Source organism: Rhinoraja longicauda, chromosome 7 (assembly GCF_053455715.1).
Source record: "Rhinoraja longicauda isolate Sanriku21f chromosome 7, sRhiLon1.1, whole genome shotgun sequence".
In the NCBI taxonomy this organism is placed as follows: domain Eukaryota; kingdom Metazoa; phylum Chordata; class Chondrichthyes; order Rajiformes; family Arhynchobatidae; genus Rhinoraja; species Rhinoraja longicauda.
In genome coordinates, this window is record NC_135959.1 from 41,665,854 (window position 1) to 41,689,673 (window position 23,820).

The 23,820-nt window shown below is 40.9% G+C and overlaps 1 protein-coding gene across 3 annotated transcripts in view; it reads right to left on the reverse strand.

Moving 5' to 3' along the window:
• LOC144595191 (protein furry homolog) overlaps positions 1–23,820 on the reverse strand; it is a 144,967-nt gene that overhangs the window by 39,190 nt on the left and 81,957 nt on the right. For all 3 annotated transcript variants that reach the window (XM_078402361.1, XM_078402360.1, XM_078402362.1), the window contains exons 36-46: positions 22,923–23,008; positions 20,751–20,901; positions 15,471–15,574; positions 11,996–12,181; positions 8,110–8,308; positions 7,003–7,124; positions 5,680–5,867; positions 3,765–3,859; positions 2,866–3,470; positions 1,176–1,273; positions 915–1,085 (exon numbers count right to left, since the gene is read on the reverse strand). In XM_078402361.1, the coding sequence (XP_078258487.1) occupies positions 915–1,085; positions 1,176–1,273; positions 2,866–3,470; positions 3,765–3,859; positions 5,680–5,867; positions 7,003–7,124; positions 8,110–8,308; positions 11,996–12,181; positions 15,471–15,574; positions 20,751–20,901; positions 22,923–23,008 (2,005 nt within the window). The remainder of the gene's footprint in view (positions 1–914; positions 1,086–1,175; positions 1,274–2,865; positions 3,471–3,764; positions 3,860–5,679; positions 5,868–7,002; positions 7,125–8,109; positions 8,309–11,995; positions 12,182–15,470; positions 15,575–20,750; positions 20,902–22,922; positions 23,009–23,820) is intronic.

Genomic DNA, 23,820 nt, shown 5'->3' on the forward strand with positions numbered 1-23,820 from the left:
GATATGATGATATGACTCAGAGGACCAAGCAGCATCTCTGGAGGACATGGATAGGCGACATTTCGGGGAGGGACCCTTCTTCAGACTCCTACTTTGCCTACTTGGAATATTACAGCTGGACAAATCAAGTGAATGGAAGCTCTTCATTATGATTTTGGGCTCAGGATTATTGCTCAGAGAAATAACAATATTTTCCAATGGAATTATACAAATAAATTGTTTAATGTGAATAGAAATGATGCTTATATACAATCAAGGGTTTAGAAGAATGAAAGGTGTTTTCCCTGAAATGTAGAAAATTATTTTGGGCCTATATAAAATTTCAACTGGCTAAGGTGTATAGAACTAGGGGTGAGAAAATTAAAAAAATGCGATCATACATAGAAGATAGAACATAGAAAATTACAGCAGAGGAAATTGCCCTTCAGCCCAAAATGTTTGTGCCAGACATGATGCCAAGTTAGTGATCTTATCTCCCTAACATGATCTATATCCCTCTATGTCTTGCATTTCCATATGCCTATTTAAAAGTCTCTTAAATGCCAATATTGTATCTGCCTTTAACACGATTCCTGGTAATACATTCCAGACCATCACCACTCTCTATGTAAAAACCTGCCCCTCACATCTCCATTAAACTTTCCCCATCTCACCTTGTAGCTATGCCCTCTGGTCTTTGACATTTCCACCCTGGGGAATTTTTTTTGACTGTCTATGCCTCATAATTTTCTTCTTGTTACTTTTATCAAGCCTCCCCTCCATCTCTGATGTTCAGGAAAAAACAATCCAAGTTTATCGAACCTCGCATTGTAGCTGAAACCCTGATCTGGGCAAGATTCACATCCACATCTAAAGAATATAAACAACATGTAAAGAATACAAAATAGTAGGTGAAGTAAACATATTGCATGTACCTCTGCCATGTAGGTAACCGAGTTCAAAGTGATGTCAGTGAATGATTCATGAAGGTAACGGCAAACAACATTGACCCATGTAGCACAATCTCGTGTATAGCTGTGGGTCTTGTATAAAGTCATCACATGTGCTAAGTTTGAAAGCTTAGGATTTTTTTCCTCAATACAAACCTAATGAACAATAGAATTTTTTTTTTAAATCAATGTTTACATTGTAAAACATCTTGGCTTTATAAAGAATCAGCTTGCTATACCACAAACCTGGGCTATTCGATCAGCAGTATCTTTGCAAAAAGGAGTTGGGTTATCAAAGTGTTGAATCAAATGTGGAAGGAGGCAAAGAACGTTCAATGGGAATCCTGAAACAGGGAAATGATGGAAAGATTATTACATCATCGCTCCATTTCAATCAACTTCTAAAGCTCTATTCTTGCCAGATTTCTAGTACATATCAATCAAATGAAATTTGGAAACGATGAGCTTCAAAATGTCTGATACTCAACATAAGGATGGCACAGTGACACAGCAGGTAGAGTTGCTGCCTCACAGTGCCAGACTCGCTAGTTTTGATCCTGATCTCAGCTGCTGTCTTTGCGGTGTTTGTACATTCTCTCTGTGACTGTGTGGGTTTGCTCCAGTTTTCTCCCACATCCCAAAGATTTGCGGGCTTGTCGGTTCATTGGTTTCTGTAAATTGCTGCTAGTGTGTACGATGTGAAGCTGGGATAACATAGAACTAGTGAACGAGTGATTGATGGTCAGCGTGGACGGTGGGCCAAAGGGCCTGTTTCCATGATGCATCTCCAAACTCAACTAAACTAAACTAAACTCTATTGATAAAATATAGAACAGGGTAGCACAGGAACAGGCCATTTGATCTGCAATATCTGTGCCAAACATGATGCCTGGACCAAATCTTATCTGTCTGCACATAATCTACATCCTTCCATTCCCTGCACATCCATATACCCATCCAAAAGTCTCTTATCATTTAAATATTGTACAATCTATAACCATGCAAATATCATAAATTATTTAAGAAGCAGATTATAAATCACTGAATAACATTTGTTGAAAACTGTGCAATTTACATGTAGGTTTCCTTAATTTCATAGAAAATAGAATAGTACAGCATAGGAAGAGGCCCTTTGGCCCACAATGTCTACGTTGAACATGATACCAAGTTAAACTAATCTCTACCTGCAGGTGATCCATATCCCTCTATTCCCTGCATTTCCCATGCCTGTCTAAAAGCCTCTTAAATGCCATTACTATTTCTGTCTCCACCATCACCCCCGACACCCCTTGCTACCAGCAAACTATAATTTTTTTATCATGGGTGACATTTTGCTATAAATTTAAATTGAGGTCATTAACCCAAAAGGGAATTTTAAATATATTACAATGATCAATAAGTGCATTGAAATTCACCCCACAGAGTAGAGCTAAATGCACCACGTTGTTGCATTAGATCTGTGTGCTAGTCCTCTGAAAATCATTCCATTAGGGGAGGGACATTGGTGCAACGGTAGAGTTGTTGCCTCACAGCACCAGAGACCTGGGTTCGATCCTGACTCCGGGTGCTGTCTATACGGAGTTTGTATGTTTTCCCTGTGACCGCGTGGCGTGCTTCAGTTTCCTCCCACATTCCAAAGATGTACAGATTTGTAGGTCGATTGGCTTCTGTAAATTGTCCCTGATGTGTAGGATAGTGCTAGTGTACGAGGTGATCGCTGGTCGGTGCGGACTCGGTGGGCTGACGGGCCTGTTTCCACGCTGTATCTCTAAAGTCTAAAGTCATGTTAATGGGTCTTCTTATGGCTAAGTGTGAATAAAATACAATATTGCGCTTTTGTTCACACAACTAATAAATGCTAAAAACATTCAATGACGAGAGGTCACTTCAACATAAACAGTATTATTTCATAATCAGAACTAACTTGTGCATTTACCGATTGCTTGTGTTAAATCTACCACTGGTATTCGAGAAACAGGAGTTAGTTCACTAAAGAGCTGTAGAGTGAGGTCTATGGTAGACAGGGAGGTAAACCCTTTTAGCAATAACTGTTGTAACCCAGAGAAGTTAGTCCATTTCAGCTGTCCTTGTAGCTTTTCAAGTCTCTCTCTTGTTTCTGTCTTGTCCAAAGGAAGATGAATCAGAAGTTTAATTAACAATCGCTGTGCCATTTGATATTCAAATTCAAAATCTGACTCCATCAAAGCCACAGAAGACCAGAAAAGCGTGGCCAAAAGATTCATAGGATTATTAATATTTGTAGGGTCGATTATGTTGTCCTTAAGTGAGGATGAGCTTCGGGTTTTCGACACGACTTGCTGCCCATTTGCTTGGATTCTATCCAATGTAGCACTACGCGGCGGGTCAGAAGATCGGTCTGAAACTCCAAATTTCTTTGGCACAGAGAAGCTTCTCTGGTGTCTGCTGCGTTCAGCAGTAATTCCACCACTGCCCAATATGCCTGAGGTCAGGTTTAACTGCCCAGTACTCTTTCGGCTTGACGCCAGCTTAGTATTCATCATGAAGTCAGGAGAGGATGATCTAAGGAAAATAAAAGAAATGAATAAAGTCAGAGTCATACAACACGGACCAAGGTGGCCCATCTAAGCTGGCCCCATTTGCCTACGTTTTTCTCATATATCCCTCTAAATCTTTCCTATCCAGGTACCTGTCTTTTAAATTCTGTTATAGTGCTAAATACAATATAATTCACAGAGAATTACATAGTAATATTGGTATATTATAATACTACCTCTGGTATGTACATCAGGATCAGGAATATTTTCTTGAAATATCATATCACACATAAAACACAATGGAGGTAAAACTTCTTACCGTGATAGAACAGCTAACAGGTCACTGTTCTTTAAACAATCTGCCAAATTGTCAACTCCTGATTCCAGTGTAAGAAGTGCTTCCATTACATAGCCCTGGCATAATAATAATATTGAAAATTTCCATTTAGTAAGCAATAATGTTTAACAAGTTCTTCAACTATTCATCTTTTGTATCCAAGTAAATTTGAAACTACTTCACTGAGAAAAACTTGCTAAATAATCATAGAGCCCCCCAAAATAATTAAAAAATTAATCCCAGTTGTGGTTAATTTCAAAGATGGCCCACTAGCACTCTTCGAAGATGTGTTGTTTAGCTGTTATAAGCCTCCTTTGCTATTTTGGAGTAACATAGTTCCACAACAGAATTTCTCAGCCACATTAAAAGTGAGTGGCATTGATGTACCAGGAGAGGAGAAGATGACCTAAGATTACAAAGTACAGCAAGGCTAATATGTCAATAGATCGACTGACAAGTCAAGCCTATATTTGTTTGGAACCAACAAGTTCTAAACTCACTTTTCAATTTAAATACTTTTCAAATAAGTGATAATTAAAATATAGTTAATAGATTTTGCACTCTTGTAAATACAATAATAATGAATACCACCAATGTTGTGCGTAATTATTACAAATTCTTTTAAACATAATAGATTTTCTGGTTTCATAAGTGAGATTTGATCATAAGCAACGACTGTGAAAAATGATAATAATAACGTTAGACCAAAAATAGATGAGCTATTTAGCATTTTGTTTAAAATACTTAAGCTTGAAAATTCCTCTTGGAAATACTTGTGGAGTTGTAAACCATTTTTAGTGCTCATATTTCCTACTACTCAATTTGTTTTTGTAGACAAATAGGTGCCGTACACAGATAACTTAATAGTGTCACAAGACACTATTTTCCTCTGTACATCAATCTAGCTATTAAGTTTATAGAGGTGACATGATGGCGTTGTGCTAGAGTTGCTGCCTCATAGTGCCAGAGACCTGGTTTCAATCCTGACCATGGGTGCTGTCTGTACGGAGTTTGTACGTTCTCCCTGTGACCTGGGTTTTCACCGGGTGCTCCGGTTTCCTCCCACACTTCAAAGACATGCAGGTGTGTAGGTTAATTGGCATCTGTAAATTGTCCCCAGTGTACCGGATTGAACTAGTGTATGGGTGATCGTGGCACGTGCAGATCCGATGGGCTGACAGGGCTGTTTCCACGCTGTATCACTAAACTAAACTGCTGGTACACTGAACTAATGGACGTCACAAAAAAAAGCACTCCTACTCCTTTAATTCTGCTGGTAGGGTGCTCATGACAACTTTCAGAGAGAGGGTTAAATTGATAACAAAGTCAATCATTGGAAGTTATATCACAAACTGCTGGCACTACAATTTTCATCTTAATTACTGTGGTGGATGCAGAGAAACTGGAGTTAACTCCTTGACCATCAGAGCTGTTTTTACCACCTTGCTTGACATTTTTGACTGAAAATAAATGACACAGTAAATAAATTCTTGCACAAATATTAAAACAGTCAACAAACTAAATTTGCTGTCCGAATTGGAAGACAATAAAATTAAGGTGATTATTTTACAGAGACTAATTAACCTAAAATCCTGCATGTATTTGGAATGTGGGAGGAAACTGCAGGACCAGGAGGAAACTGATGCGGTCACAATTATATTAAAAACCACATGTGCAGAAGGTATTCAAGCTACAAGCCATGTTAATTATTTAAAATTATATGTTGAGGACAACCAACTCTATTGACCAGATGTCATACTCGAGACCTTCTTGCTTTACGCATCTCCATCCTACAATGGGTGAGCAATGCACTTAGCCACTGAACGATGTGGGAAATTATTCAAAATTACACTTTCTTTTGGTTTGTTGATCGTTGAATCAGATATTAATTGTGTACCTGAACTTCATCACCGTGTTCTCCTATGACTTCCACTAGTCTTGAAAGGAGGTCAGATAAGGCATGCGCAGATAGCGGCTGCTTCAAAGCCCTGAAGATTTGGAACGACCGACCTGCATAATGCCTCGATGAGCTTGAAAGTGCAGTCTGTAGAGCAACTTCACTCAATCGTTGTTCCATACAGCATCCTGGGAAAAACAGGGAGGCCATGTATTATAATTATTATAAATGGAAACAATTTTAATACAAAAGGAATACCAACGGTCTTAAAAATATTTTATATTATAGAGTCATAGAGTCCAGTGATACCGTGTGGAAACAGGCCCTTCGAACCAACTTGCCCACACCGCCAACATGTCCCAACTACACTAGTCCCACCTGATTCATATACCTCCCAACCTGTTCTATCCATCTACCTGTCTAACTGTTTCTTAAATGTTGGGGTAGTCTCTGCTTCAACTACCTCTTCTGGCAGCTGGTTCCATACACCCACCACCCTTTGTGTGAAAAACCAACCCCTCAGATTCCTATTAAATCGTTTCCCATTCACCTTAAACCTATGTCCTCTGGTCCTCAATTCACCTACTCTGGGCAAGAGACTCTGTGCTTCTACACGATCTATTCCTCTCATGATTTTATATATGATGACACAATGTTATACATGATTTAATGTTAAGTAATAGACTGGAAAACTCCTGTAAATTGCTATGATCTCAAAACCAGCTTTTAATTTAACGTGGAATTGGCACAATGTACAATGTGTACCTTGCATGTAGAAACAAGGAACTGCAGATGCTGGATTATACAAAAGGACACAAAGTGCTGTAGTAACTCAGCAGGTCAGGCAGCATCTCTGGAGAACATGGATAGGTGACGTATCGGTCGGGACCCTTCTTCAGAGATGCTGCCTGACCCGATGTGTCTTGACCTTCTTGGGGTGATGCCAACGTGTATGGCTGATTATCTTCTAATCCTAATCTGGCCAAATGCAAAATTCTGCTATCAGGTGGCAGGAGGCAGCGTTTAAACAACTGAGGCGAGGTCCTTGGCAGACAAAAAAAGACACAAAGTGCTGGAGTAACTCAGCAGGTCAGGCGGTATTTCTGGAGAACATAGATTGTTGACCTTTCAGGTAGGGACCCTTCTTCAGATCCGAGGGTCTGCCCTGCCTCAAGAAGGGTCCTGACATGAAATGCCACCTATCCATGTTCTCCAGAGACGCTTTCTGACCTGCTGGGTTACTGGAAAATGAAGAAAATGTTAATTTGGATGTACATTATATTGTTGTAACTGTATATATCTTGAAATAGTAAAGTAAAATACCTGATTTCACATCCTTAAATACAGACACCACATGACGTAGGAAGTTTGTCAGCTCTTCAGCACTTTTAGAATTGCAGTTCTTTGGAGTAATATCTTCATGGCACCAAAGAGGTCCAAATGTCCTGTACAAAATAATTTTATTATATAACTAATTTTATTAAAATCCACATGATTAGGATGCTGTTCCCAGAAGTGTGTAGGAAAGAACTGCAGATGCTGGTTTAAATCGAAGATCGACACAAAATCCTGGAGTAACTCAGCAGGACAGGCAGCATCTCTGGAGAGAAGGAATGGATCCCAGAAGTGGATCTGCAGACTTTATTTTACACCAAATGATGTGCCTTTATTCTTTATCTGTACACTGTGGACAGCTTGATTCTAATCGTATAGTCATTTCTTTGACTGGATAGCAAGCGTCGAAAAGCTTTTCACTGTACCTTGGTACATGTGACAACAATAATAAACCAACTAACTAGGTATACCTAGTCTATTTTGTTGGTCAGACTACTTTGGTATTGGGTTGGGAAAAGATACAAAAAATTGAACACCCAAGGCCACAATAAAGGCTGTCATTAAAATAAAAGTTATTTAGCAGACTTCCCTACTTTGGGAAGATAAGCAGGTAATGTGTGGAGTGTATGTGGTGGATAGTCCAAACAGTGCAGTCACATTTACTCTTTGAGCCTGGGAGGCTGGAAGGTCTACACCATCAGCAAAAAGCCAGTAGTGAAAATTAATCATATCTGAAATTAAGAAATTGGTATTGGTTTATTATTGTCACGTGTATCAACATGCGGTGAAAAACTTATGTCTGCATACAATCTAATTAGATTAGATCATATGATGAGTATAATCAAGCCATACCAAGTAGGATGGTACAAAGAGAAAAATATGAGAATGCAGAATAAAGTTTGCACTATTCTTTTCCATTAGTGACAAAATGTCAATTATTTCAATTTTACATAGTAATATGATACATTATTTCTTGTGTCAAGCTTTCCAATATTATCCATGGTAAAGATTCTTAAACTACATGGAGTTAATCAAGTTCCCCAGCAAACTGCCTGAAAGATGTAGCTGGTGAAACCCATGTTTATGATTAGTTACCTGGTTGCTAAGAACTCAATTAGCTTGTGAGCTTTCTTGCCTCCTTCAGCTGCAGTTCCAATCTCTTCCATCTCTTGTGCGATTTGTGGTAGGTTCCCGCTGCTCCCTCCCAGACTGATACTGGAAGAGGTGGAACTGGAGCTTAATCCTGAATCTGGAACCGGAGAGGACTGATACTCTCTTAAGAAGTTAAAACCACCTGGTACAAGGAAACAGAATTAATGTAGTAAATATCGATATACAAATCACATATGTGCCACATTGTGAGTTTCAACATACATATAGGTCTGCCAACGCCAACATTTATTGTCTACCCCTAACTACTCTCAGGTAGGTATTGATGAGCTGTCTCTTGAACCTCCTCGGCATCTCTGGTGAAAATCCTCCACACAATAGAACAGTGCAGCACAGGAACAGGCCCTTCGGCCCACAATGTCTGTGCTGAACACGATGCTGTTAAACTGATCTCATCTGCCTGTACATGATCTTTATCCCTCAATGCTCTGCACTTCCATATACCTATCCAAAAGCCTCTTAAACACCATTATCGTATCTTCATCCACCACCACCCCTGGCAGCGAATCCCAAGACCCCACCACCCTCTGTGTAAAAAAACGCCCTTTCATTAAAACTTGATTAAGTTTTTCCACTCTCACTTTATAGCTATCCCCTCTAGTGTTGGACATTTCCACCCTGGGGAAAAAGGTTCTGATTGTTTAACTTATCTATGCCTTATAATTTTCTATACTTCAATCAAGTCTTCCCTCAAGGGCCTGTCCTACTTAGGCGATTTTAAGGCGACTAGACTGTAGCCGACAGTTCGCCGGGGTGTCGCGGGCATGATCGTGAGGAGTCTTCAAAGAATCGTAGTGTATCTCGGCACGTCATTTTCCGGATAGAAATTTCTCGGCGACAGCTGGCTTGTCGCCAGGTATCATGGCTTATTGCGGGCGCTGTCGCATGCTGTCCCCAGGTTTGCTAGGTTGTCGCAGTTGCTTTTAGAAGCACATAATATTAAATTAAGTAAAGTCATTTGAAGATACCATAAAATACTTGTGTTTAACCAATTTATTTTCCGTCAGGCCATTTGACAGGTAGATTGGAGGGGACATTTGACGGTCAGGTAAGCGTGGGAATTTTGCGATGTTTATGGCCATCAGCGATTACATTTAAAGTAGGCTCCCAACCCAGATATGCAACCAGAAACCAGATATGCATCTCCCGTACATTTTCATAGAATGCCCACGCTCGCAGACAAAAATCCATTTAACCACGTTTAAAATTAAATTTCTTATTACTGCTATTAGTAAACTGGAAGTCAATCCAATTTATGCCTTGTTACCGTGAAGCTTGGTTTTCAAGTAACCCGGGCAAGATGTTATATTTCAAAACTCTCAAGTAATTACAGACTTGTCAGTGATTTCAGCGAAAATTAGGACGCCGGAGAAGCATTGATAAGCGTGGGAATTTCGCGATGTTTCCGAAGACAGTGTAATCCCTTAGCCAGGTGCTAGTTTCACAAAAAAAGTAACTAGTATCGACCTGACTCGGCATTGCCTGGTCATTGTCGTAGGGTAAAAGAAAATTTCGGCGATCTGCTACGAGTTTGACAGTCGCCGGCAGTCACCTAAAATATCGCCTAAGTGGGACAGGCCCTTCAACCTTCCACATTCCAGAGAACACAATCCACGTTTATCCAACCTCTCCATGTAGCTGAAACCCTCTAACCCTGGCATTATTCTGCTTTAAGGTCTGAAGGTCTCGACCCGAAACATCACCCATTCCTTCTTTCCAGAGATGCTGCCTGTCCCGCTGAGTTACTCCAGCATTTTGTGTCTATCTTCGATTAAACCAGCATCTGCAGTTCTTTCCTACACATTATTCTGCTCTACCTCCTCTGCACCCTCTCTAAAGCCTCCACATCCTTCCTGTAATGGGGTGACTAGAACTGCACGCAATACTCCAAAAAAGACCTAACCAAAGTCTTTAGAAATGAACCTTGAATTCCTGACTCTTATACTCAATGCCCCTAGCAATGAAGGCAAGCATACCATATGCGTTCTTTACCACCCTATCTAGATATGCTGCCACCTTCAGTGAGCTATGGGGAGTTCCAGGATTATAGATCCCATGATGATAAAAAACTGAGATACACTTCCAAAGCACTGGATGCCACTGGAAAGAGATGTATTCATTACCCATTCCTAGTTGCTCCTCTGAATGTCTAAAGTTATTTGTGACTTAATTTTATAAATTCATCAACTCCAAAGAAATGGCAGACGAGTTAAACCGTTACTTTGGATCTGTCTTCACTGAGGAAGATACACACAATCTCCCAAATGTTCTAGGGGCCGGAGAACCTAGGGTGATGGAGGAACTGAAGGAAATCCACATTAGGCAGGAAATGGTTTTGGGTAGACTGATGGGACTGAAGGCTGATAAATCCCCAGGGCCTGATGGTCTGCATCCCAGGGTACTTAAGGAGGTGGCTCTAGAAATAGTGGAAGCATTGGAGATCATTTTTCAATGTTCTATAGATTCAGGATCAGTTCCTGTGGATTGGAGGATAGCAAATGTTATCCCACTTTTTAAGAAAGGAGGGAGAGAGAAAACGGGTAATTATAGACCAGTTAGTCTGACATCAGTGGTGGGGAAGATGCTGGAGTCAATTATAAAAGACAAAGGAGATTAGTGGGCAAAATTAGGGCACATGGTATTGGGGGTAGGGTACTGACATGGATAGAAAATTGGTTGACAGACAGAAAGCAAAGAGTGGGGATAAATGGGGCCCTTTCGGAATGGCAGGCAGTGACCAGTGGGGTACCGCAAGGTTCGGTGCTGGGACCCCAGCTATTTACGATATACATTAATGACTTAGACGAAGGGATTAAAAGTACCATTAGCAAATTTGCAGATGATACTAAGCTGGGGGGTAGTGTGAATTGTGAGGAAGATGCAATAAGGCTGCAGGGTGACTTGGACAGGTTGTGTGAGTGGGCGGATACATGGCAGATGCAGTTTAATGTAGATAAGTGTGAGGTTATTCACTTTGGAAGTAAGAATAGAAAGGCAGATTATTATCTGAATGGTGTCAAGTTAGGAGGAGGGGGAGTTCAACGAGATCTGGGTGTCCTAGTGCATCAGTCAATGAAAGGAAGCATGCAGGTACAGCAGGCAGTGAAGAAAGCCAATGGAATGTTGGCCTTCGTAACAAGAGGAGTTGAGTATAGGAGCAAAGAGGTCCTTCTACAGTTGTACCGGGCCCTGGTGAGACCGCACCTGGAGTACTGTGTGCAGTTTTGGTCTCCAAATTTGAGGAAGGATATTCTTGCTATGGAGGGCGTGCAGCGTAGGTTCACTAGGTTAATTCCTGGAATGGCGGGACTGTCGTATGTTGAAAGGCTGGAGCGATTGGGCTTGTATACACTGGAATTTAGAAGGATGAGGGGGGATCTTATTGAAACATATAAGATAATTAGGGGATTGGACACATTAGAGGCAGGAAACATGTTCCCAATGTTGGGGGAGTCCAGAACAAGGGGCCACAGTTTAAGAATAAGGGGTAGGCCATTTAGAACGGAGATGAGGAAGAACTTTTTCAGTCAGAGAGTGGTGAAGGTGTGGAATTCTCTGCCTCAGAAGGCAGTGGAGGCCAGTTCGTTGGATGCTTTCAAGAGAGAGCTGGATAGAGCTCTTAAGGATAGCGGAGTGGAGTATGGGGAGTATGGGGAGAAGGCAGGAACGGGGTACTGATTGAGAGTGATCAGCCATGATCGCATTGAATGGCGGTGCTGGCTCGAAGGGCTGAATGGCCTACTCCTGCACCTATTGTCTATTGTCTATTGTCTATAAAGGCAACCACAATTTATTTCAACTTTACTTTTACCTGAATAGAGATATTCTGGTGGGTAAGCTGGTTTTACTGTGAGTGTTTTACTTTCACTGACTTCTCTGTTAAGCAGAAGGACGGTAGCCACAGCATGGAAATTTTCACTGCAGGACAGAGCTACCAAGAGATGCAGAAGTAATCTTTTGCTGTGTTCAAACACTTCTGGACGATAATGATCAAGACCTAAAAATTGCATAATAGCACATTAGGTACAATCTTATTAGTCATAGAGTCATACAGCACAGAAACAGGCCCTTCAGGCCAACTCATCTAACACTCCTCATCTAAACAAGTCCCATTTATCTCCATTTGGCCCATATCCCTTTAAAGCTTTCCTATCCATGTATTTGTCCAAGTGTCTCTTAAATGCTGTTATGGTACGTGCCTCAACTACCTGCTCAATCAGCTCATTTCATATACCCGCCGCCCTCTATGTGAAACCACTGCCCCTCGGGTTCCTATTAAATCTTTCCCTTCTCACCTTAAACCTATGTTCTCTGGTTCTTGATTCCCCCCACTCTTGGTGTTCTGCTATAATGGTATATTAAATAATAATGATCATGCTGACATATATTTGAAAATTATAACTGGTAATTTCTGTTTCTTTCCTAAAGATGCGTAAGAAATATGCAGTTACTGGAATATATGGGCCGAGATATCTTGTTGGAACTGCGAAGATTCAGGCTGTATGGGTGGTAATGGGAGGGGATAGGAAGGTTGGTGGGGGACGCCAGGATCAAAACCTCAAAGTATGGATCTCTCAGCTGTCCTGGAATTTTAATATTTTAACAGGCTTTCTGCTTAGCACCTACCACATCGGCAGGCTTGTTGCCTGCTGGGTAGGAACACAGCCAAGGAGCAGATGGGTTTTAAATTGAAGAGAAGGAAGCAGTGGAAGAGAATGTACAAGGCAAGATTAGCAAGTTTGCTGATGATACAAAAGTGGGTGGTTTTGTTGACAGTGAAGATAGTTGTGAAAGATTGCAGCAGGATCTAGATCATTTGCCAAGTGGGCTGAGGAATGGTTGATGGAATTTAATACAGAGAAGTGTGAGGTATTGCATTTTGGGACGTCTAACAAGGGCAGGACTTACACAGTGAATGGCAGGCCTTTGGGGAATGTAGAACAGAGGGATCTAGGAGTGCAGGTGCATGGTTCCTTGAAGGTCGAGTCGCAGGTAGATAAGATGGTCAAAAGGCTTTTGGCACATTGGCCTTCATCAGTCAGAGTATAGAAGTTGGGAGGTCATATTGCAGTTGTATAAGAGATTGGTGAGACCGCATTTAGAATATTGTGTTCAGTTCTGGGCACCATGTTATAGGAAAGATATTGTCAAGCTTGAAAGGGTTCAGAGAATATTTACGAGGATGTTGCCAAGACTAAAGGGTGTGAGCTATAAAGCGAGGTTGAGTAGGCTGGGTCTCTATTCCTTGGAGCACAGGAGGATGAGGGTGATCTTAAAGAGGTGTACAAAATCATGAAAGGAATAGATCGGTAGATGCACAGAGTCACTTCCCCAGAATTGGGGAATCGAGGACCAGAGGACATTGTTCAAGGTGAAGGGGAAAAGATTTAATAGGAATCCGAAGGGGTAACTTTTATACACAGAGGGTGGTGGGTGTATGGAACAAGCTGCCAGATGAGGTAGTTGAGGCTGGGACTACCCCAATGTTTAAGAAATAGTTAGACAGGTACATGGATAGGACAGGTTTGAAGGGATATGGACCAAGCGCTGTCAGTGGGACTAGTGTAGCTGGGACATGTTGGCCAGTGTGGGCGAGTTGGGCCGAAGGGCCTGGTTCCACACCGTATCACTCTATGAGAGAAAGCCAGAGATCACAGGGTGTGGATGGTGGTGGGTTGGAAGAATTTGGAGATAGTGGGTAATCTGGGAATGATCACAAGCCGACTTCAGTTGGCAGGGAGTCAAAGCCTATGGAGAAATGGTAGTGTCAGGGGTTGGAGAATTATGAGATGTGGAACGAGATGTCCTTGAGAACACATCTGCCATTTCAGGAACAAATGTTTATTGCATTTATCTCATGGATCTGGGTATTCTTACTTTTTTTTAATCCGTCAGAAATCAGGGAGACTTAAAACAACCTAGCTTCCCTGCGTTAAAAATAAAAATCATTAAAATGGAGAAATGCATCTCTTTAAATAATTTTATAGACCGGCCTGCCTTTTGAGAGCAATCTCCTGCCTATCTTTAAGCTGAAAGTCCTCTAAGCAATAAAAATTTCCTTGGAGTCTGTCTTGCAGAATTTCCTGCTCAGTTTGTTTAAAGAAACTGAGATTATCATTTTCCAGTGTCTATCTTCTGGGAATACCTAATAGCTTCTAGTAACAAGCACTAAACACATAGTTTGTGCTTTGCCCAGACAAATAAGAAAATTTGACTACATAGCAAATATTTTAATAGAAAGAAAAATATGTTAATATCTACTTTGATGCATTTGTTGCATGATCATTGCAGTTAGACATGAAAAGGTAAAATTGTGCTGCAGAATAATAAAGTTTTTACATATTCATAGGAAGTTGATTTTATTGAGGTTTTAAAGTAAACATTAATTATCTAGTTTTGTTTCATTTATTGTCATGCGCACCGAGGTATAGTGAAAAACGTTGTTGTTAAAATAAAATGTCCCTAAATATATCATTACATTTTCATTAAAATATCACATGCAGTAAAACTCTGATAACATGGCATGCTGGGGGACATTTGGTAGTATTAGACTAGCAGATCTTTCAGACTCAAGCAAAACCAAAGTGATGGAGGAATTCAGCGGTCAGGCAGCATCTGTGGAGGGAATGGACAGACAAGATTTTAGGTCGGGAACCTTCTTCAGACTGATAGGGGATCAGTTTGTAAGAAGATCCCAACCCAAAACATTGGCTATCTATTCCTTCTACAGTGGCTGCCTGACCCTCTAAGTTCCTTCAGCATTTTGTGTTTTGCTTGAGATCCCAGCATCTGCAGTTCCTTGTGTCAAGATTTTTCTCTGTTGGATGATATTCCTATTAATGAACAAACACTTTTATTTCAATTTGTTTTTATGTTTCACAGCAGTATAATAAACTTTCCAGAGAACCCAGCATGTTTAAAGGGAGCGGGGAATATACAAATACACTGTACCCCTTTTGGCCATAAACCTACTTGATGCTCCAGCCACCCAGTGTTCTGACCCCTGCTTAACCCTGACCCCAGCTGCACTCAATACTCTGGCACTCAGAACTCCTTGCTCACACTCCAGAATAATGACTGAGCCAGATATCATACCATCAAGATTTTCAAACATTCAAATGCCAGATTATTGCTGTTTTACAGGAAAGAAAATTGGAATTAACAAATTTTACAATATTGTGAAGACTTCAACCTATTAAAAGTAAAACACAAGAACCTACACCACTAGAAATTAATATAAATATTTCTACCAATTTCAAACATTAAAAAATAAAATTCAACCTTACCTAGAAAGAGTGCATGAATCAACAAAGGAAGGTGAAGAGCCCAGTCTTCTCTGACACTGTGATCAACTACCATCTCAGTCATGAAGATGACGGCAATATTGCATCTATTTCCACAGAAATTTGAAACGTGATACTATACAACAATACCATGTCAGATCTGCATTGCCGCGCTATCAAAATTAAATATATTTAATTGCGATAAATTTAAATTTTTAAGAGCTTTATGCTCAGAAGTAGAATAAGCAAGAAATATATTTTCAGTGTATCCATGAAATTATTTTTGTCCATTTTGACCAATATTTCTTATGATTGTGCTTTGAGATGATTTAACATCTCAGTATAACATCTCAATAACCTACAATTTACAATTAAAAAGAAAATCCACAATTGCTTCAGATTCAGATTCTAAATAATAAGATTTAGATTTTTAAAATCTGTTACATGGTGGATTATTTGTCCTTTTGGATAGGAGAGTATATGGAATGAGTTGCAGAGGAGGTAGTTGAGGCAGGTACTATGACAACATTTAAAAGACACTTGGACAGGTTCTTGGATAGGAAAGGTTAAATGGGATATGGCCAAACGTGGGCAGATGGGATTAGTGGTATCCTGGTTGGCATGGGCAATTTCTGTGCTGTATGACTATGACTCGAGACATAATGCTTCCAGGATGGCTAAAGGTTGAGAGATTACAAAGAAAGAGGAAAAAAAAAGCTAATGGTAAAGTCTGTATGCTAGAGCATCTGGATGTAATAAAGCCTCAGATTCTAACACTGGCTGTATGTAAGGCAGCTGTGAAGCAGAGGTAGGATGAAGAGGAGAGGCAGAATGAAGAGGAATAGACAAGGCCACAAGGGCATCTCTTTGTAATCTAACTACAATGTCAATGACAAGGTAAGTCACAGAAGAGGTAGTTGAGGCAGGTACTATCGCAACGTTTAAGAAACATTTAGACAGGTACATGGATAGGATAGGTTAGGTCTAGATAGGAACCAAACACAAGCAGGTGGGACTAGTGTACATGGGACATGTTGGTTGGTGTGGGCAAGTTGGGCCAAAAGGCCTGCTTCCACGCTGTGTGACTCTATGACATCAAAAAATAACCTTCTCTCACAATATCCAGCCACAGTGCAAAAGTAAAAAAACAATGCTTAAGTCAAATTTATACATAAAACCATGCCGTGTCAACTAATCACCTTTGAGTGTTTCCTTTGTCCCGGCATTCTGAATACCTTCATCTGTGTCAGTGCTAATACCCAGTTCTACCTGAGAGCCTGCAATAAGGGGAGCACAGTTGCGCAGTGGTAGAGTTGCTGCCTTACAGCGCCAGAGATCCGAGTTCGATCCTGACTACGGGTGTTGTCTGTACAGAGTTTGTACGTTCTCCCTGTGACCATCTGGGTTTTCTCCCATTTCAATAGACAATAGTCAATAGGTGATAGGTACAGGAGTAGGCCATTCAGCCCTTCGAGCCAGCACCACCATTCAATGTGATCATGGCTGATCATTCTCAATCAGTACCCCGTTCCTGCCTTCTCCAAACACCCCCTAACTCAGCTATCCTCAAGAGTTCTATCTAACTCTCTCTTGAAAGTATCCAGAGAAGTGGCCTCCACTGCCTTCTGAGGCAGAGAATTCCACATATTCACAACTCTCTGACTGAAAATGTTTTTCCTCATCTCCGTTCTAAATGGCCTACCCCTTATTCTTAAACTGTGGCCCCTGGTTCTGGACTCCCCCAACATTGGGAACATGTTTCCTGCCTCTAACGTGTCCAGACCCTTAATAATCTTATATGTTTCAATAAGATCCCCTCTCATCCTTCTAAAGTCCAGTGTATACAAGCCTAGTCGCTCCAGTCTTTCAATATGCGACCGTCCCGCCATTTCGGGATTTAACCTAGTGAACCTATGCTGCTCCCTCAATAGCAAGAATATCCTTCCTCAAATTTGGAGACCAAAACTGCACACAGTACTCCAGGTGCGGTCTCACCAGGGCCCTGTACAACTGCAGAAGGACCTCTTTGCTCCTATACTCAACTCCTCTTGTTATGAAGGCCAACATTCCATTGGCTTTCTTCACTGCCTGCTGTACCTGCATGCTGCCTTTCAGTGACTGATGCGCTAGGACACCCATATCTTGTTGTACGTCCCCTTTTCCTAACTTGACACCATTCAGATAATACTCTGCCTTCCTATTCTTACCACTAAAGTGGATAACCTCACATTTATCCACATTACACTGCATCTGCCATGCATCTGCCCACTCACACAACCTGTCCAAGTCACCCTGCAACCTCGTAGCATCTTCCTCACAGTTCACACTGCCACCCAGCTTTGTATCGTCTGCAAATTTGCTAATGTTACTTTTAATCCCTTCATCCAAGTCATTAATATATATTGTAAATAGCTGTGGTCCCAGCACCGAGCCATGCGGTACCCCACTAGTCACTGCCTGCCAAAGGGACCCATTTATCCCCACTCTTTGCTTTCTGTCTGCCAACCAATTTTCTATCCATGTCAGTACCCTACCCCCAATACCATGTGCTCTAATTTTGCCCACTAATCTCCTATGTGGGACCTTGTCGATGGCTTTCTGAAAGTCAAGGTACACTACATCCACCAGCTCTCCCCTGTCAATTTTCCTAGTTACATCCTCAAAAAATTCTAGAAGATTAGTAAACTCCATAAGCATGATTTCCCCTTTGTAAATCCATGCTGACTCAGAACGATCCTGTTACTGCCAGCCAAATACTCCGCAATTTTGTCTTTTATAATTGACTCCAGCATCTTCCCCACCGCTGATGTCAGACTAACTGGTCTATAATTTCCTGTTTTCTCTCTCCCTCCTTTCTTAAAAAGTGGGATAACATTAGCACATTTCCTCGTTTTCTCCCACATTCCAAAGACATACAGGTTTGTAGGTTTATTGGCTGCAGTAAAAATGATAAATTGTCCCTAATGTGTAGGATAGTGCTAGTGTACGGGGTGATCACTCGTCGGCACGGACTCGGTGGGCTGAAGGGCCTGTTTCAATGCTGTATCTCTAAAGTCTATGCTTGATGGAAGTTGCTGACTTGCAGCGGAGGTGGTGTTCACGATAATCTTGGCTGCTTAAGCCCGCGTACTCACATTACAAGAAACAGCTTTCTTGACTGCATGTCTAACAGACAACAGCACGGCCACCAACAGAGTGGAAAGGGTGGGAATCAAGAATGCTATCAACCTGACAGAATTCTCGTTGTCACTTCACAGCCATTACCAGTGCCGCGGGGTGGCACATCAGCGATCCCTGTAATGTGTTGATGCACAGATGGTGGAGCACAGCCACCCAGCCTCCTGATAGAAGCCCACTCATGCTCAGTCAATCTCCTTCAGCAGAACCCATCTCCAAGCTGACTCTAACTGTGCACGCATGTGTGTATCTGAGGAGATGACTGGGGAATACCAAAAGTGAATGAGTGTGAAAGTAAGTGACTGTGTCCCTTCATCTTCGGTTTCCCCTGAATTTTGCATTATTAGTCATAGTCATACAGCTTGGTAACAAGGCCCCTCAGCCCAATTTGCCCACACTGACCATCTTGCCCTATCTGCACTAGTCCCACCTGCCTGTGTTTGGCCCATATCCCTCCAAACCTTGCCACTCAGGTTCTTATTAAGTTATAAGGTTCCTATTATTCACTAACCAGGGTGGTTCTTAGCTATTTCAACGCAGAAAGGTACAAATTAGGGTTGTGATGGAGGAAGCAGAGAGATGTGAGTTGCATGTTTATACAATCTGGAACTGTAAACCAGAAGAGATTCAAAGATGAGGAAGAAAGAAAATGGAAGTAGGAGGATTAGACAAACAAGGAAATTGGTTTCAACCTCACCAAAGGGCATCTTGAGTTATAAACTATACTGCCTCTTTCATGGAGTAAGGTGGTACAGATATATATTCCCCTCATATCCAACTTGCTGATGCTGTGGCCAATTATGAATCAGCTCCACTTGCAATAGAAAATGACTTTTATTTAGCAAGGATTACACAGCATGTTTGGGTGATATAGAGTCATACAGCACAGAAACAGGCCCTTCAGCCTAACTCATTCGTACCAACCAAGATGCTACATCTAAACTAGTCCAATTTGCCTGCATTTAGCCCATATCCCTCTAAACCATTCCTATCCATGAACCTACCCGTCATTGCAGTGTAGGCAACCTGTGAAATATGTGACCCTACTGAGAAGTAGATGAACTTTAGAGTTTGGAGTTCATAAGTCATAAGAGCAGGATTAGGCCATTCAGCCCATCGAGTCTACTCTAACATTCAATCATGGCTGATCTATCTTTCCCGTTCAACCCCATCCAGCCTTCTCTCCAAAACCCTTGACACCCTTACTATTCAAGAAACTGGCAATCTCTGCCTTAAAATTACCCAATGCCTTAGCCTCCATAGGCATCTGTGGCAATGAATTCCATAGATTCACCACCCACTGACTAAATAAATTCTTCCTCATCCTAAATAATGGGACAGATGGGAACAATAAAATTGTAGGAATATTAGAGTCAGGTCATCCTGAGTGGGCTACTCCTGCTCTTACCTTGTTTATCCCTGTAAGGGGAGCTATAGGTCCGTTGCGCATTGAACTAACTCCAAGATTAGAGATTGCCTCACAAACTGTTTTTTTCCCACTGCCTTTGCCATGAGTGCTTGCAGAACCCTTTGGTTCCCCAAGGATAATGGACATTTCCCTCCTTTCCACATCTCCAATCAACGCTCTGCTGCTGTGATAGGGCAATATCGAGTCAAAGCTCTCTCAAGTTGTTTCATGTCTTGAACTAGTCCACCTCCAGTTTAAATTCCATTTGGATTATTTTGGAGGATCAAGAACCAAGAACCAAGTTACATTTGCCGCCACAATCATTCATACCAATTCTTAAACCACTTTTGAAGGTGTCTTGGCTAACTTTAGTGGTGAGTGCTAACTTCAAATGACATTCCTAACATGGTTCAGTGCTGCTGAATTTTAACCATTTTGAAACAGTGTTGGCTGTCTCTGGTTGTGCATGCTGGCTTCAGGTGACATTCTTAAGATTGCTCCAGAACTGTGGAGACCCAAATTTACTCCGCAGTCTTAATATTGCACAATGTTTTGTGCTGCCTGCATTTGGAAGAGCATTGGAGAATTGTATATTATAATCCCTTCACTGGTTGACTAATACTTTATACCTCCAAATTGGGGATATATATGCTTTACAGAAGCTTTACATAGCTAAAATGTATTATCCGCTTCCTGACCTGTGAAGTGGTCCACGAGGTGTTATAGTTTCTGGAAGATAATCCACAAGGGGGGCCCAACAACCCCCATTAACAGGCATTGGCAAGGGCTGTGGTGAATTAGCTTCAACTGTCTTCATCAACCAACTCGCATATGGAGGCAATAGATCACCTGAGGATTGTAGACCAACAGAGTTAGTACTGGCAAAATGTTAAATATTTAAATACAGGCGGCACGGTGGCGCAGCGGTAGAGTTGCTGCCTTACAGCGAATGCACCGCCGGAGACTCAGGTTCGATCCTGACTACGGGCGCCGTCTGTACAGAGTTTGTACGTTCTCCCCGTGACCTCTGTGGGTTTTCTCCGAGATTTTCGGTTTCCTCCCACACTCCAAAGACGTACAGGTATGTAGGTTAATTGACTGGGTAAATGTAAAAATTGTCCCTAGTGTGTGTAGGATAGTGTTAATGTGCGGGGATCGCTGGGCGACGCGGACTCGGTGGGCCGAAGGGCCTGTTTCCGCGCTGTATCTCTAAAAATAAATTTTTAAAAATAATTTAAAAATTGAGCTTTCTCCCTATACTTCCCCACCTTCTGGTGAGAGATTAAAGAGTTTAGGTGCATTATATACGAACACATGTGCAAGACCTGAAATTGGGTGCATGAGAAAATTGGACACCCATAATCCTGATGCAGGTCTACTGTGCCACTTGGTTTTAATGTATGTTTTGGGTCGGGACCCTTCTTCAGACTGATGGAAGAGTCGGAAACCTTCTGCATGCCAGTCCTAAATCACTGTCCATCTATTCCCTCCCCAGAGGCTGGCAGTTCCTCAGGAACTTGGCGTTTGATCAAGATTCCAGCATTTGCAGTTTGTGTCTTCAATGTATGTTTTCCTGTTTTGAAAAATGTCCAGACTTTTGTGTTTTCAAAGCCTGTAGCACTCACTCTCACTTGCAATGCATGATGAATGGTCAACACATGGAACCGATGGGAATATGTTACCATTTTAAGAGATGCATTGGAGAATTAAACAGGTGATAAATGAGAGATGGTGAGAAGTGGAAAATAAGTGGTTGAGCACAATGCATAACGTACAGACTTGGCAACAGCCTTATCAAATTATGAAGAATAGTTGCATAACTCAACTAGGGATTAGTAAATTTTACTTCATTGTATATTTAATTGTTACCTGTGTTCCATTCCAATTCAGAAATGGAATAATGAAGTTAATTTATCTTGTATTAAGAATGTAATATATACAAAATTTAATGTCATAAGTGAAACAGCATATTGAAATGTATATGAGACAGTTAACCCACAACTAGTGTAGTATAAATGGTCATGTTTATTTCCTTGGAATATCAGAAATTAAATGTTCACATTTTGAACAATCATCTTAAAAGATATTTGGACTGGTACATGAAAAGGAATGTCTTAGATGGACATGGGCCAAACGGGGGCAGGTGGGACTAGTGTAGATGGGGTGTGTAGATAGAAAGAAAGCTGACATTTCTTAAATATTATGTGGTGAGCGTGAAGTACTCTCTGGATTGATGGATGGTATGTCAATCCTTCTTGTTCATGGATTCCGTTTAATGAGAGTCATGTAATTTATTTTCACAGATTCAACCTACAGAAGTGCATATGATTAAAAGATAATCGTTCATCCTTCTGTACACTGTCAAATCTATAGATTTCTCCAGGCTATATAAAATCTGATACCACTGAGCATAAAATTCTGACTCAAAATTGATTATTTTGCAGAGTAACAGTCAGGAGAAAGAAGTTTTATCAGAAACAAAATGACTAACAAGCAACGCTTAACTGTGAGCAAAACACAAAGTGCTGGAGTAACTCAGTTAGTCAGGCTGCATCTCTGGAGGACACGGATAAGTGACATTTCCGGTTGGGATCCTTCCTCAGATTTTGTGCTTAGCATGTGCTCCGGCTATGCTGCCTGACCCGCTGAGTTTCTCCAGCAATTTGTGTTTTATTCAAGATTCCAGCATCTGCAGTTCCTTGGGTCAACTCTTAACCATGTTTACATTCAACCTTCGCAGACCTACACAGAATGCATTAACCAATTAAGTTTGAACATTTACTATGTATAGAGAGATGCCCATTTACCCATCTATTAACTGTGGATGTTGTGAGCTTAATAAAATATTTTAAATAAAGTAATAGATTTACCTTTCTCATCATCATAGGAACCACCAGAGCTGTTGCTGTATCTTGATTCAAGACGGGAATGTGCTCTTATCACAACATTGTTAAACCTTCAGAAAATGTCAAAAAGTTATTGTATTAAAAGCATTCTAAAATAAAACGTTGGAAATACTCATCTGCAGCTTTTTAAGAGTTTTGAAGAAATAAATACCAAAGATATGCAAAATTTCTACTAAACGTTCAAAAAGTAATCATTTTAAAATCATTCTAAAACGCAAAAATGGAAAACCTTTTTGGAAAATATTGTATGATCTTGTACTTAGTTTGTACTTAGTCTGATTTCTCTGCTTTTTTCTCCTCTTCCAAATGCAGCAATTGAAGATGCGACATAGTTACCTTTAAGGCTTCAGTTCAATCAAATTGTCATTCTTGATGTCAATGCTAATTTAATTACAAGCTATTGAGTTCCACCATGTCTTCAGTCAGGGTGCACACTTTGCAGCAAGGTTAATGTATTCTTTATCGCAGCACATGTCACACACTTCCTCAAATTAATACATTGTGGCTGCTTCTAAAGGAATCTTGCTTTAGAATTTAATGTTCTATTTTTCTATTGAGTATTTTATCATAAGATCTTTAGAAATAGGAGCAGAATTGTGCATATCGCCCCATAGAATCTGGTCTGCTATTCCATCATGGCTGATCTATTTTTCCTTCTCAATCCCATTCTTCTGCCTTCTCCCTGTAACCTTTGACGCCCTTATTAATCAAGAACCTATCAATCTCCGTTTTAAAAATACCCAATGACTTACAGATGTCTGTGGCAATTAATTATACCGATTCACCATTCTCTGGCTAAAGAAATTCCTTCTTATCTCCATGCTAAAGGTATATCCTTTTATTCTGAGGCTGTGCCCTCTTG